Source organism: Felis catus, chromosome C1 (assembly GCF_018350175.1).
Source record: "Felis catus isolate Fca126 chromosome C1, F.catus_Fca126_mat1.0, whole genome shotgun sequence".
Taxonomy (NCBI): domain Eukaryota; kingdom Metazoa; phylum Chordata; class Mammalia; order Carnivora; family Felidae; genus Felis; species Felis catus.
In genome coordinates, this window is record NC_058375.1 from 95,318,612 (window position 1) to 95,333,181 (window position 14,570).

General features: G+C 40.9%; 1 protein-coding gene and 1 non-coding gene across 2 annotated transcripts; one reads left to right on the forward strand and one right to left on the reverse strand.

Moving 5' to 3' along the window:
• The first annotated feature begins 3 nt into the window (after nucleotides 1-3).
• DDX20 (DEAD-box helicase 20) lies at nucleotides 4-11,185 on the forward strand. Its single transcript, XM_023258980.2, has 12 exons — nucleotides 4-110; nucleotides 284-632; nucleotides 1,003-1,097; nucleotides 2,699-2,867; nucleotides 3,480-3,594; nucleotides 3,717-3,859; nucleotides 4,004-4,142; nucleotides 4,241-4,299; nucleotides 5,794-5,876; nucleotides 6,445-6,550; nucleotides 6,669-6,770; nucleotides 9,341-11,185. Exons 2-12 carry the CDS (start codon nucleotides 332-334, stop codon nucleotides 10,498-10,500), a joined length of 2,472 nt encoding a protein of 823 aa, XP_023114748.2. The 5' UTR covers nucleotides 4-110; nucleotides 284-331; the 3' UTR covers nucleotides 10,501-11,185.
• Nucleotides 4,939-5,011, reverse strand: TRNAK-CUU. The gene has a single exon. It is a non-coding gene; the product is annotated as a tRNA-Lys (tRNA).
• Nucleotides 11,186-14,570: the final 3,385 nt, after the last annotated feature.

The following is a 14,570-nucleotide window of genomic DNA, read 5'->3' on the forward strand; positions in this document are numbered from 1 at the left end:
GGGGCGGAGCGCGGGACTGGGCGGACCGCCCACGGAGGGCCGGGAGGAGGGGCGGCGCCCCCACTGTGTGCGCGCGGCGCCCTCTGCAGGCTGCCCGAGGCCGCACACCGGTAGCCCCCGCCTCTCTCTCCTCCTCCTTTCGGCCTTCCTCGGGCCACATTGTTTTGTCGTTATCGCTGCTTGCGAGACTTCCTAAGCCTCCGACTTCCGTCCCTTCGCCCCTCGCCGAAGCGTGTCTTCCTGGGAGGACTGCCAATAAAGTTTTTCCTCTTCTCGCTCTTAGGCTCCCTCCCTCGCTTCAAGTACCGCGAGATCCGGCGGCGCGGCTACGATGGCGGCGGCGTTTGAAGCCTCAGCGGCCTTAGCGAAGGTGGAGGCCGCTATGCCGGCGGAGCGTGTGGCCAAACAGCTCGCGGCCTCGGAGCCACCCCCCGGGCCGGTGCGGAGCCTGCGGACGGCTCACGACGTCAGCGGCCCACGGACCCGCACGGGGGACGTGCTGCTGGCCGAGCCGGCCGACTTCGAGTCGCTGCTGCTGTCGCGGCCGGTGCTGGAGGGGCTGCGGGCTGCCGGCTTCGAGCGACCCTCGCCGGTGCAGCTCAAGGCCATCCCGCTGGGGCGCTGCGGGCTCGGTGAGGGCGGGGGCCGTGCGCGGGCCGGGAGGGTCCCGGAGGAGTCCCGGAGCGGGTGCGGGGTCCGGCCTGCTTCCGGGCGCTGCACGCTTTCGAGCCTCAGTTTCCCCTGTAAGAGACGTGGCGTTGATGGTTACGGTCCTTTTCACGGTGACGGTTGGCTCTCCGTTCGAGAAGATAAACGGTAGAGGTTCAGGGACGAGCCCTGTTTCTGGATATGGCCCGATGCTTTTTTGAGAGTTCACTAAAAACGAAGGTGCCAACCAGTGATCTTCTGGAGACCCTTGTAATCATGTGGTTTCGTGTCGGTATCTAAGCTTCTTTAGTCGGTACTGGTTAGCGATATACAGTATATATTTTTTCTCCTCAGATTTAATTGTTCAAGCTAAATCTGGCACCGGGAAAACGTGTGTGTTCTCTACCATTGCTTTGGACTCTCTGGTTCTTGAAAACCTAAGTACCCAGGTGAGTCTAACTCAGAGGACCCAAAGGAGGGTATGTTACGTGGATTTTATTATCGCGGGTTGGACGCAATACCATAGCTCCTGAGAGAAGAGGTGAATTTAACGAATGATTGAGGTGAGCCATATGAAAAGCATAGAAGTAGACATTAAAGCCTTTGGGTGCTGGTGGTGTGGATGGTGACCAAGGATATGTTATTAGTGTTAGAAATTTGGAAATTTTTATCACCGCATCTTAAATAGAATAATGCCATGTGTGTCAGTTTTTTCAGTACTTGGGAATACAGATAGGTTTTCTTTGTTCTTCTACTTGCTGATCCGGTTGTGATAAGATTTAGTATTTGGCCTGATTGGTGATAATGTAGTGCTCTGGCTATTGCTGGTAACTGCAGGTGGTTCTTACAGCCTTGTGAGTCTATCCTGTTGATCTCCCATCTTCTAGGTTCTCTTGGAGTAGGTCTAAGAGAACCCAAACTAATAAGAGATTTAGGTTTGGAAATAATTTCTTCAACAAAGATTTTTCAAGCGCATGTTATGTATAAACAGTATGCCAGGATATCCATATTCAAAGCTTCTTGACTCTTATATCTACCAAATCCTGGGTTATGCACGTAAGAAATCCTTCAGCTTCCCAAAGACCTACGCTTGAGATGTATTTGCGATTTTGGTTTCTGACAATTTGGGAGTAGATGAAATGCCAAAACCCTGAAAAGTGCCATAAACCAAATTTGTATATTTAAACTTAAGATCTTTGTGTTCTCAAATTTATTTTTGAAAATTGGGAAACTTCAGAAAAGTCAAGAAGTACCAGATAACTGCATCTGATAATCTCACCTACCCAGAGCGAAACTGCTGTTAACCGTTTTGGCGTATTTTCTTCTCCTAGTTTTTTTTTTTTTTAAAGCAGTTTTTTCCTTGTCCTAGCTCAGAACATGTAGTTTCACTTTGTCCTCCAGTAGTTAGTTATTTTGCAAAGTTCTCACCTTGACTCCCTAAAGCTCCTTTTCATGGAGCTAGAAATCTCACCCTGACTAGGTCCGGTTACAAGGGCCTCCCTGCTATTCCTCAGGTACACCAAGAATGTTACTGTCTTGAGGCCTTTACATTTGCTATTTCTCTTCCCAAAATCATTTCCCCAGGTGTCACATAGCTAAGCTCTACTCTGCCGTGTACATTTAGGTCTCTGCTCAAATGTTATTTCCTTAGTAGCCTTCCTTGATTGCTCCATTTAAAATAACTCCTTCCCTTCTTTTTGCACTTCTCTCCCCCTCCCAACTCTTATTGTATGCCATTATTTATGTCCGTTTGTTTATCGTATGTCTTCTTACACAGAATGAAAGTGCCCTGAGGGCAAGAACTGTGTATTGTTAACTCTTGACTCCACAGCAACTTATATGTTGCCTAGTAGGTAGGCAATTCATTCAACTCAGTGTTTGTTGAATGAATATATATGTGAATGAATGGAATCGTTTCCCTTGTCAGTAAAAACTCATCATTTAAAATGATTGGTTAAATGAAAACTAGCTCATTATAATGCAAAATGTGCCAACCACATGTATCTGTTCCACTGACTCATTAAAGTGTGTATATTTTATGCTTTTTTAGATTTTGATCTTGGCTCCTACAAGAGAAATTGCTGTACAGATACATTCTGTTATTACAGCTATTGGAATAAAAATGGAAGGCTTAGAGTGTCATGTCTTTATTGGAGGGACTCCATTATCACAAGACAAAACCAGACTTAAAAAGTGTCATATTGCTGTTGGCTCTCCTGGTAAGATATCAATGACTGTTCATAACTGGGGCTTCTAAGGAACTGAACACTTTTAATATAGGTAATATAAAATAATTGATGTAAGAATATGGGAATCTTTGATAACTCTGATAATTATTTTGAGGATTATAAGCGAAGCTTTAGACGTGACTGGAATTACCAGCAGAATGTAGGAAATCTCCATCCCTGAGGCTGTTTAAGTGCACCTATGGAACTGGCTTATGAAAAGAGGAGAAAGGAGATGATTTTCAAGAAGCCTTTCTAAGCCATGGATTGGGATTTATTCTTTGCTTCTCTATTAATCATTCAATCAAGAATCACTCAGATCAGAATTTAGTATTCAGGGCCTTAGCATTCAAGTCTTTTGATGGGAATAGTGTTTATGATCTGTGCTTATTGGTGGTGAAATATGAGGAAGAAATAATGGATTTAGGCAAGATAGAATTCAACATTTCTAATTTGTGGTTCGGTGCGTAAATGTATAATAACGAAGGTCGGGTCAAGAAAATCAACAGTATAACCTGTGAGTGAGTAGAGTAACAACACTGGCTGAGATTTGCACAAATTCAGTGCATCTTAAATATTTCAATATGCTTTTTTTCTGGACTTTAGGCAGAATTAAACAACTAATAGAACTTGACTACTTGAACCCAGGCAGTATACGTCTCTTTATTCTTGATGAAGCAGATAAGCTTTTAGAAGAAGGCAGCTTCCAGGAGCAAATAAAGTAAGAAAAATAACTTGCTGGACTATTAAAATGGTGTCCTAAAGTGTCTATCTTTAGCTTTAACAGGTGGTAGTTACTGTTTGATTAGTTTCCATGGTGTGTGTTTTTCTTGTATTTTGCAGCTGGATTTATTCTTCCTTGCCTGCAAGTAAACAGATGTTGGCCGTATCAGCCACCTACCCTGAATATTTGGCTAATGCTTTGACAAGGTACATGAGAGATCCCACTTTTGTAAGACTAAATTCCAGTGATCCGAGTCTCCTAGGTGAGTACAGATATTGGATACTTACATTACTGGTTTGTTTGTGATACTCTGGAGCTTTCCCTTGCCTAGTTGGCTGTTGCTTTCATATTTGCTATTAGGATATAGCAAATATGTTTTGTTTTAACAGAGGACTCTTCTTTGCAGGTTTGAAGCAGTATTACAGAGTTGTCAATTCATACCCTTTGGCCCATAAGATTTTTGAGGAAAAGGCTCAGCATTTACAGGAACTGTTCAGCAGAATTCCGTTTAATCAAGCCTTAGTCTTTTCTAATTTGCACAGCAGGTAATGTACCTTAAAAGGTCATTTGGGGAACTTGTGAAATAAAGGATAGGCATGGGGCCATATTTATAAAATTATAACATCTGTGTTATTTTTCATAGAGCGCAACATTTGGCTGATATTCTTTCTTCTAAAGGCTTTCCTGCTGAGTGTATTTCGGGTAAGTTTATATCTTACTTTAATCTTTGTTTAGTATCCTGACTTGAAGCCTCTCCAAAGTCAGGAGGAAGAAATGCTACTTCCCGAGTTGTCTTAGAAGTGTGAGGTTACACTGAGTCTTTAGAGTAAAGGAAATTTCAGGTTAATTTTTCATTGGAATTTGATATATCAATATTCTTATTTTTATTTATTTATTTTTGGTTTATTTTTTGAGAGAGAGAGACAGTGAGCAGGGGAGGGGTGGAGAGAGGAGCAGAGAAAGAATCCCAAGCAGCCTCTGCACTGTCACCGCAGAACCTGATGTGGGACTGGAACTCAGGAACCACGAGTTTATGCCCTGAGCTGAAGTCAAGAGTTAGATGCTTAAGACCAAGCCACCCAGTTGCCCCTCAATATTCTTATTTTTTAAGTTGTAACTTAGTACATCATACGAAATTAGAAAATTGGAATGAATTGTCCATGAAGAGCTCAATAATTTTATAAAGTTTGCCTTTGTTATCTTCAGTGCAACATCTTTTGCTTCTTTACATAATCATTGTAAAAATGCTGTGAGCTGCTACTGAATTAACTGCTTTATGGTCTTGAGGAAGGTGAATATGATTTTTTTTTTTTTTAAGATTTTATATTTAAGTAATATCTATACCCAGTGTGGGGCTCAAACTCACAACCTTGAGATTAAGAGTCACACGCTCTACCAACTGAGCCAGCCAGGTGCCCCAGGATGATTCATTTTTGACAGAAAACTAAATTATTACTGCTGGCCTAATAGAAATGAAAGATTTAAAGTAATTTTTGATCAGTAAGATCCTTTTTAGAGTTCTCATTGATAGCTTAGTTTGTAACCTGTTAGCATAAGCTTGTCTCATTATTGTATATTATGAGATACTGGGGAGACTGTTTTCTAATGGACAATATTTTGACTGTAGATCACACTTCAAAACCAAATTTATAAACTGCTGATTAAAGCAATTTTTCTAAGAATTGTTCTACTTCATATGTAACCTTGCGGATATAATGGTATATCTGCAGGCATAACCTAGTCACCATTTAAAATTGATTTTTGGGGGGCTTAATCGGTTGGGTGTCTGGCTCTTGATTTTGGCTCAGGTCATGATCTCATGGTTCATGGGATCGAGACCCATGTTGGACTTTGCGCTGACAGAATGGAACTTGCTTGGGATTCTCTCTCTCCCTCTCTTTCTGTCCCTCCCCTGCTTGCTCTCTCTCTCTCTCTCTCTCTCTCTCTCTCTCTCAAAATGGGTAAATAGACTTTTAAAAATTGAAATAAAATATGTTTTTGAATTTCAAGTTGACTCCCTAACCGTATTTTAAAAGATTCTGACTTTAGGTCTTAGCCTATATTTGTATATAAGGATAGAGTTAACTTTGGTATATTTTTAAAGCGTTAAGACTGGTAGTTAGGAATTCTGCTTTTTGTGTATTTGATAAATATGTTAGTTTGTTTTTATATGACTTTCTTTTTGGGTCTTTTTAGGTAACATGAATCAGAATCAGCGTCTTGATGCTATGGCCAAGCTGAAGCAGTTTCATTGCAGAGTCCTCATTTCCACAGATTTGGTATATTTCTCGTTCGGGTTGGGTGACTAATCCATCTTGACTTGGGCTCTCTTGTCAGATGCACAGGTTTCAACTATTACTTTACATGGGTGTGTCTGATAAAAATACCAGAAGGGAGGGGCGCCTGGGTGGCGCAGTCGGTTAAGCGTCTGACTTCGGCCAGGTCACGATCTCGCGGTCCGTGAGTTCGAGCCCTGCATCAGGCTCTGGGCTGATGGCTCAGAGCCTGGAGCCTGTTTCCGATTCTGTGTCTCCCTCTCTCTCTGCCCCTCCCCCGTTCATGCTCTGTCTCTCTCTGTCCCAAAAATAAATAAACGTTGGAAAAAAAAAAAAGAATACCAGAAGGGAATTGTCTTTCCAGTGCTGGGGAACATGCTTTCTTAAAAGTCTTATATTTTCATCTTTATTCTTGAAGCTAGTCATTAGAAATTAATTTCCTTTTCCTTTGCTCCTGAATTCCTTCCTGTTCTTCACTTGGGTTTTGGTCGTACTATAGTAGAATAATCTAGTGTGCGTTGGAGCCTGTGTGGCAGTTAATGCAAACACTTGTTCTCCTCTTCAATTCAAGACTTCCCGAGGGATTGATGCTGAGAAGGTGAACCTGGTTGTAAATCTGGATGTACCATTGGATTGGGAGACATACATGCATCGGATTGGCAGAGCTGGCCGTTTTGGTAAAAAAAAAAAAAAAGGAAGTGAAAAGTTTGGCTGCTTTCTTTAGGAGGAAGATATGACAGGTAGAATGTCATTTATGTGGAAATGATTTACTAATTAATAGTCCCTCTGCTTTAGGTACCTTGGGGTTGACAGTGACCTACTGTTGTCGGGGAGAAGAAGAAAATGTGATGATGAAAATTGCCCAGAAATGTAACATCAACCTTCTGCCTTTACCAGGTATATTTTGTCTGTGTCATTTTGCTGTCAAAAGAATAGTGATATTGATGATAGGCCTCATAAAATTAACAGCTGACACGGAGCACTTAGGATGTGTTGGGTCCTATTCCATATGTTAGCTTGGTTAATTATCAGCATGGTTCTATGAAGTGTGTACCCTTATTGTCGATTTTTTGTGAATGAGGATATCGAGACATTGAAAAGTGAAGTAATTTGCCTAAGTTCTTACAGCTAATAAGCAGCAAGGAGAAGATTGCAAGCTAACTCCTGGCACATGAGAAATGAGAATTATTTTACTACTGTATTAGCTCTGTATTTTAGCTTTTAGCCTTGCAATTTGATTTCACTGTTTTATGTAAGGGGGCATATATTTCACTTCTTTTGTCGCTGTGGAGGTAATTCTTGCTGTATTCTCCTTTGTCACCATGGAGAAGGAAGGAATAATATCTTTAATTTAAATGCTATTTTGAAAAATTTTAAGTGTTTCCTTTTTAATATTTATTTATTTATTTGTCATCTGTATACCCAGTGTGGGGCTTGAACTCACAACCCTGAGGTCAAGAGTCCTGTGCTCTTGTGACCTGAGCCAGCCAGGTGCCCCTGAAGTGTTTTCTTTTGATTTAATGAGTCATTTGTCAAGCTGATTTTTTGTTTTAGTGCCACCTTGGAAACTGCATGTCTGAAACTATTAATGATCTCTTGAAAACTTTAAAAACTGTTGTGTAGAAATGTGGCTCATTTATTATGTATGTTAATATATGCATATTAGTGTGTATGTGTGTATATACATGTGTATATGTACATATATGTGTGCATATATATGTATATACCAGTATATATGTGTATATATACATAATTGTACACTTACATATATATGACCTTCTAGAATATGGGATAAGTAGTTATTGAATAAATATAGCAGTGAATATTTCAGTGATTTATATTTAACTCCGTTAGTGATTTTTATAAAGTTAGATTAAGCATAGGTCTGGGAATTCTGTGGATTCTAGGAGTTCTGGCTCTGTCATAGCTCATTTTGTGATCTTTTCACAAATTTCTTTAATTGCTCTAAGCTTGTGTCCTGATTTACAAAATACTTGTTTTTTGAAACAGTCTTTAGGTTCTCTGTCACTTTTAATAATATTTTTTTAATGTTTATTTTATTTTTGAGAGAGAGCAAGTGAGCGAGCATAGGTGGGGGATGGGTAGAGAGAGAGGGAGATACAGAATCTGAAGCAGGCTCCAGGCTCTGAGCTGTCAGCACAGAGCCTGATGTAGGGCCCAGACCCACAAACTGTGAGATCATGACCTGAGCTGAAGTCGGATGCTTAACCAACTGAGCCACCCAGGTGCCCCATGTCACTTTTAAGACTCTGTAGTATGTTAACTCTATGTATGAGTCTATTGATAATCTGTCAGATGATTATAATGTGAAAATAGTAAATTGAAAATTGGTAAAAGAGGGTTAAGACCTTCAGTAGGATTCAGTATCATAGCATGTAGTGATAAATAAAATTTGCCTTTGGATACTGGAGAATGACATATTTCGATCTTCACATAATGTTCTCGGAGCCTTGAAATCATGAGAAAATTATATTCGTGGTGTTGGATTTATATTGGACTAGAAGCTTGTATGATAGCAGACTGCTCAGGTGAAGCACCTGGCACAGGAGTAGGAGGGCAGTCGGCCTATTTGAGAAGGGTGGTAGGCAAACAAGGGATACTACCTCAGTAGGAATCGAGTTTTTGTCAGAGGATCTGTTCAGCTAAAGATCAAGAGCCCCAGCTGAAGAGTCCAGAATGAGGGATTCAATAGTGGATACATCTGTGTGGAGCCCCAGTAGCACGAACAGACAGGCAGACCTGTGTAAATCAGGGGCTTTGTGTATTTTGTCTGCTTAAGGTGAAAACTGATCACACTTTGGGAAGGTCTGAGTGTGCAGGTGGGAGCAAACTATCCCTCCTGGATGCAATAGGAAATTTAGAGAGCTGGAGCCAGCAAATTTTTAAAAATTTGCAAGTGCTGTTGAGGCCACAGATCTTTTTATAGTCGTCTTAACTTGTTCCCAGATAGAGGTTTTTCTCCACTGTTGGGGGCAGTGATTCCTCCCTGTTGGGAGTATAGGGTGGCAGATTTACTTGGGTACAGAGTTGCAGTCGTAATATTCCCCAGCTGATAAGCTCTGGGGAGCACAATCCATTTTCTAATAATCTTGTTTTGCTGTCAGCAGTAGTGAGATAAAGGGGAAGAGTTGGGGAGAGTGGGAGGGGAAGAGATGGGGGAATTTCTGCAGACTTGTATGTCCTAGCAGAAGTTCTTTCTGAGTGGGAGGTATGGGGAGATCCCGCTTGTGAGTATGGGATGGGTCTTGCATATTTTGGGGTGTATTTCTTTACTGCGAGGATTGCTTGGGTCTTTTAAAATACTAAGTGCAATTCTTAAGCTTCTTAGTGTATTATTAGTATATATTATTTCTTACTTTACCATGGAAAGCTTTATGAAGTCATTCAAAAATTGCTGGTCTTGAGCAGCTCAAGAATTTTAATATTCTTTTGTTCCTTTTATGTAGATCCCATTCCTCCTGGTCTGATGGAAGAATGTTCGGATTGGGATGTGGAGGTTCAAGCTGCTATGCATACATATGGCTTAGCAAGTGTACCTACCCAGCCCTTAAAAAAGCAGATTCAAAAAATAGAGAGAACCTTTCCAACTCCGAAAGCTCATGGTAACCATGTGGCTTCATCCAGAAATACTTCTGTATCTGCACTCTTAGTCAAATCAAAAAATAATACCAAACAAAAGCTTCCTGTGAAAAGCCACTCAGAGTGTGGAATCATCGAAAAAGCAGTGTCACCGAAAGAAGTGGGCTGTGGCATACAATTGGAAGAGCCGATGAAGAATTCTGTTCAGATCTCTGTTGAAAACTCGACTGGTCAGCACCAGGTCAAAGAAGCTATACCTGTGTCGCTCCCTAAAATTCCTTGTCTGTCGTCCTTTAAAATCCATCTGCCATACTCTTTGACTTTTTCGGAATTGGTAGAGGATTATGAACACTATATTAAAGAGGGGTTAGAGAAACCTGTGGAAATCATCAGGCATTACACGGGTCCTGGGGATCAGACTGTCAATCCTCAAAATGGTTTTGTAAGAAACAGAATTCCTGAAGAGAGAGTGCAGGTATTGGCAAGTAGCAGTCAATCTGGAGACTCTGAGAGTGACAGTGATTCTTACAGCTCAAGGACTTCTTCCCAGAGCAAAGGAAATAAGTCCTACTTGGAAGGCTCTTCTGATACTCAGCCGAAAGACGCGGACTCTACTCGTGTGGATGGCCATATCTCTTTGGAGCAGCCTCTGAATGGAAACAACATCCCTAATCCAGTAGAGTATCAGGAATCACCTGAAATCCAGACAAAGGCAAGGCATAAAGAGGGGGCTACCCAGAGAGCTAAGCAGAGCCGGAGAAACCCTCCCAGGCGGTCTTCCTATCGAATGCAGACAGAACCCCAGGAGGACAGTTGGTACGACTGCCACAGGGAAACCCATCTGAATTTTTCCGAGACCTACCAGGACTATGAGGAGTACTGGAGAGCTTACTACAGGGCGTGGCAGGAATACTACGCTGCTGCTTCTCAGTCATATTATTGGAATGCTCAGAGGCACCCAAGTTGGGTGGCAGCTTATCACATGAATACCATTTATCTACAAGAAATGATGCGTGGCAACCAGTGATGACAGGCAGTACCTCATACCATCCAGAAATATCAACGAGTGATACCTTCGGATAGCCATCCTCCGGGGCCTTTAGCACAGTGCCATTTTTGAGGAATTTGAAAAGTCTTGAGGCTTTCTGCTGGGACACATCTATTTTTCAGACTGTTTTGACCTGTCTTATTAGGTGAGGTATATTATCTTTTTTTTGAGAAACTTCATGGATCAGATCCTTGAAAGAAAATTTTGGAGACAGAGCTAAAGGTCCCAGGATGCCATTTTCTGTAAGCCATTCAAGAAAGAAACATTTAGAAAGACTTAATACCACTGTTTACTTAAAAAAATAAAAATAAAAACAGTTGAGGTTTGAAAAATAATGTTAGTTTATGCTGTGGAGTTCTTGTCAAAAGGCTTGGGCTGTATTTCTATAGAGCTGTGTTGTTGTAGAAATTTGTAACACGATAGATCAGAAAATCCCCTCGCCTTTTATGTGTAGGTAGGAAGGAATAAATATTGCTTCACACTCGCCCAGAGGTAGCTTTGATGCCATTTGCTTCCAGGAAAAATATTTGTTACCAGTAAAAATGCGAACTTAGCCAAATGTTTATTGACATGTTTATTGTTCATCTTTTTTTCAGATGTCTTGTTTTTAAGATTGTGAAAGCTGTGTGTGTGTTTATGCGCATTAAATAGCTCAGGATCATCAGTGGCTGTCTTATTTCCGTTTCTCAAGAAAAGGAGTAACTCAATTTTTGTTGGTTCTTGGATCCTTTTATGAATCTGATGAAAGCTATAGATTTGTACCAGAAAAGTTTCCATTCTGTAAACAAGATTTGTATATGTAATTCCAAGAGGGTTCATAGACCTTCTGAAGCCCAGGTGTAGAAGCCAGATTAAGAACTGCCCTAATCTGTTGGGAGGCTAAAGGAAAGTTTTAGCCCTTCATTTTAACTGTTTTTTTGGAAGCTGGAACTCATTCTGTTTAAACTCTTCTCATAGTATGCCCTAATCTTATGCCTTCTAGAAATTTTCCCCCCAGTTTTTACCTTTAGTGCTAGGATCTAAGGGGAGCGTCTCATTTTTCTGAGATGGTACATCTATAAATCATGACTCAGAAAAAAATTAATTGGAGTCCTCTTTATCTGAGATTTTGCTTTTTTTTTTTTTTTTTTTAGTTTATTATTTTGAGAGAGAAAGCATGTGCAAGCAGGGGAGGAGCAGAGAGGAGGCAGAGAGTGAATCCCAAGCAGGCTCTACACTGTCAGTGGGGTTCGATCTCATGAATCGTGAGATCATGACCTTAGCTGGGATCAAGAGTCATGCTTAACTGACTGAGCCACCCAGGTGCCCCCCGATATTTTACTTTCTGCACTTGCAATTACCCAAAGTCAACCATTGATTGGGTCCAGAAGCAGATGATCTTTCTGACATACTGTCCGGCCAGTCAGTAGTAGCCTAATGCTGTGTCATAATACCTATAGCATTCACCATCAGGTAGGCATTTTATCATCTTACATCATCACCAGAAGGGTGAGTACAGTACAATAAGATACTTTGAGAGACCACATTCATGTAACTTTTATTATAGTATGTTGTGATTGTTCTATTGTTATTGTTAATCTCTTACTGTGCCTAATTTATAAATTAAACTTTATTATGGGTACGTACGTATAGGAAAAAACAGTACATATAGGATTCAGAACTGCCCGCGGTTTGAGGCATCCACTGGGAATCTTGGAGCGTATCCTCTGTGGATAAGGGTGGTGTAAAGATACGTATTCTTTCATTTCTTCTCCTTGGCAATCTTTTTATGATTACGCGTTTGGTTCCCAAACCTTGTGAATTGGAATTGTGGTGAGAGAACCTCTCATGTCTAGAGAGATTTGTATTTAACTTTTTAAAAGGAAAGCTCTTCTTTTCTGTGTACATACTTCCCTAGGCACTACCAACACTTTCCTCCAGGCTTTCAGCAAACATCCGCAGCCACTGTCATTTACTGTCCACAACCCTCAACATACCACTACCCTAAACTCCTGTTTAATTCGGATTCCTGTCATCTGGGTTGGGCAGTGGTAGGCTTTACTTACACGGATCTGTACTGCACATGTATTGCCAAGTTAGAATGAATTAATTAACACTGTAAATAGCAAATCCATAATTAGGTCCAGCATGTCATTAAGAGGTAGAGACTTTAATTACACACATTTCAGTAAGATCCCGTCATTGCTATATAATTGAACTTACCTCTTTTTCTCTACCCTTTCCCCCCACAATACAGCCAAGTTCACAGTCTGTCATTGCTAGGGGATTTTAATTAGGATACTGCTGCATCTTAATTAGAGATGAGGTTACCCATTAGTCTTGAAATTAATTGGATTCTCTCAAGGTTTATCTTATTTTGTGTTTGCCTTTTTTTTTTTTTTTTTTTTTTTAGTAGGAAAATAAGCTGGAGGGGAGCATACACATAACATCTGAAAATACTGACGGTTTCATTTTCCATAAGCATTTGGGAAATTTCAGCAGTTACCTTCCCAAATAAGGGGACGTAGTATTGGTTGTGGCTGTGGAAGGAACCGGCTGCTATTTGTGCACGGTTAGACTTTTTTGTCTACAGTTGCAGTCAAGGTGGGGCGCCTGGGTGGCTTAGTCAGTTAAGCGTCCGACTTCAGCTCAGGTCATGATCTTGTGGTTCGTGAGTTCGAGCCCCGTGTCGGGCTCTGTGCTGACAGCTTGGAGCCTGGAGCCTGCTTCGGATTCTGTGTCTCCCTCTCTCTCTGGCCCTTCCTCTCTCTCTCTCTCTCTCTCTCTCTCTCTCTCTCTCTCAAGAGTAAATAAACATTAAAAAAAAAAAAAAAGAATTTCAGTCAAGGTGACTGCTCCATAATCTGTTAGGAACCATAGGTAGTTTTCAGGTGAACTCACGTGAGAGTGCTATTGTGTAGTGGAAAGAGCATTTGTCAGGGCAGAGATGGTTGCCACCTCCTTTTTCACCTTGTACCTGTTAGATGACCTCTTAGGGTCCAGTTTTCTCATCAATTAAATGAGGGGGTTAGACTAGAAGATTTTTAGGTTTCCTTCCAGTTCCAAGATTTAATTAAAATATGACTAATAAGAGAAAATACTTTCTAGTTCTGGAAGAGAAAAATCAGTTTATGAATATAGAGAGCCTTGATAAATTCAGGTGATTTGGATGAAGGCTAGTGTGAATTGGCTTAATGTCTGAATTCTAAAATACTAAACAATATACTAAATACCACTATTCTAGTTAAGCTTTAATTTAAATTAGGTTAGTAGTATTAACATGTAGAGAAATCTCTAGGAAACCTGCAGCTGTAGATAATTCTGACTTAGAAGACAAACTATTTGGGTAATAAAAATAACATTTTCTAAAGTAGATTAAGTACTGTAGCATCACTTACCTTTTAATAATGTGATTTAGGGGTGCCTGGGTGGCTCAGTCGGTTGAGTATCCAACTCTGGCTCAGGTCATGATCTCGTGGTCTGAGTTCGAGCCCCACGTTGGGCTCTGTGCTGACAACTCAGAGCCTGGAGCCTGCTTTGGATTCTGTGTCTCCCTCCCTCTCTGCCCCTCCCCCGCTCAAGCTCTGTCTCTTTCATTCTCAAAAATAAATGTTAAAAAAATATTAAAAGAAAGTGTGGTTTAAAGGTAAACTTTAGCCCCTGAGTGGTAAAAATAATTGAATAGGAATTATAGTACTTGCAGATCAAATCATATGAGACAAGGAATAGTTTTGAAGTTTTCGGTTTTTTCCCCTTCCCCTAAATGTAAATGAACCTGTTAATCTTTAAGAAAACATAATTTTGATAGTCATAGCTGACCTTGGAACTGGATCCTTCACAAGGGTATTCTATTGTTTTGGCAGAATATTGTTTTGTGCCTCTGTCAACAAACACCTATGTCCCAGTTAACACTGAGTGTTTTTTTAGCAAAAAGGAGCATGTATTGCTCCGTGCACATCTGGTTTCCAGTTTCTGGTCTCTGGATTATGTGAGCTGTGGATCCGTAGTGACACCTAGTGGGTGATAAGGATATGAGCGTCTGAATTTCATGGCCAACTTCAAAGGCCTTT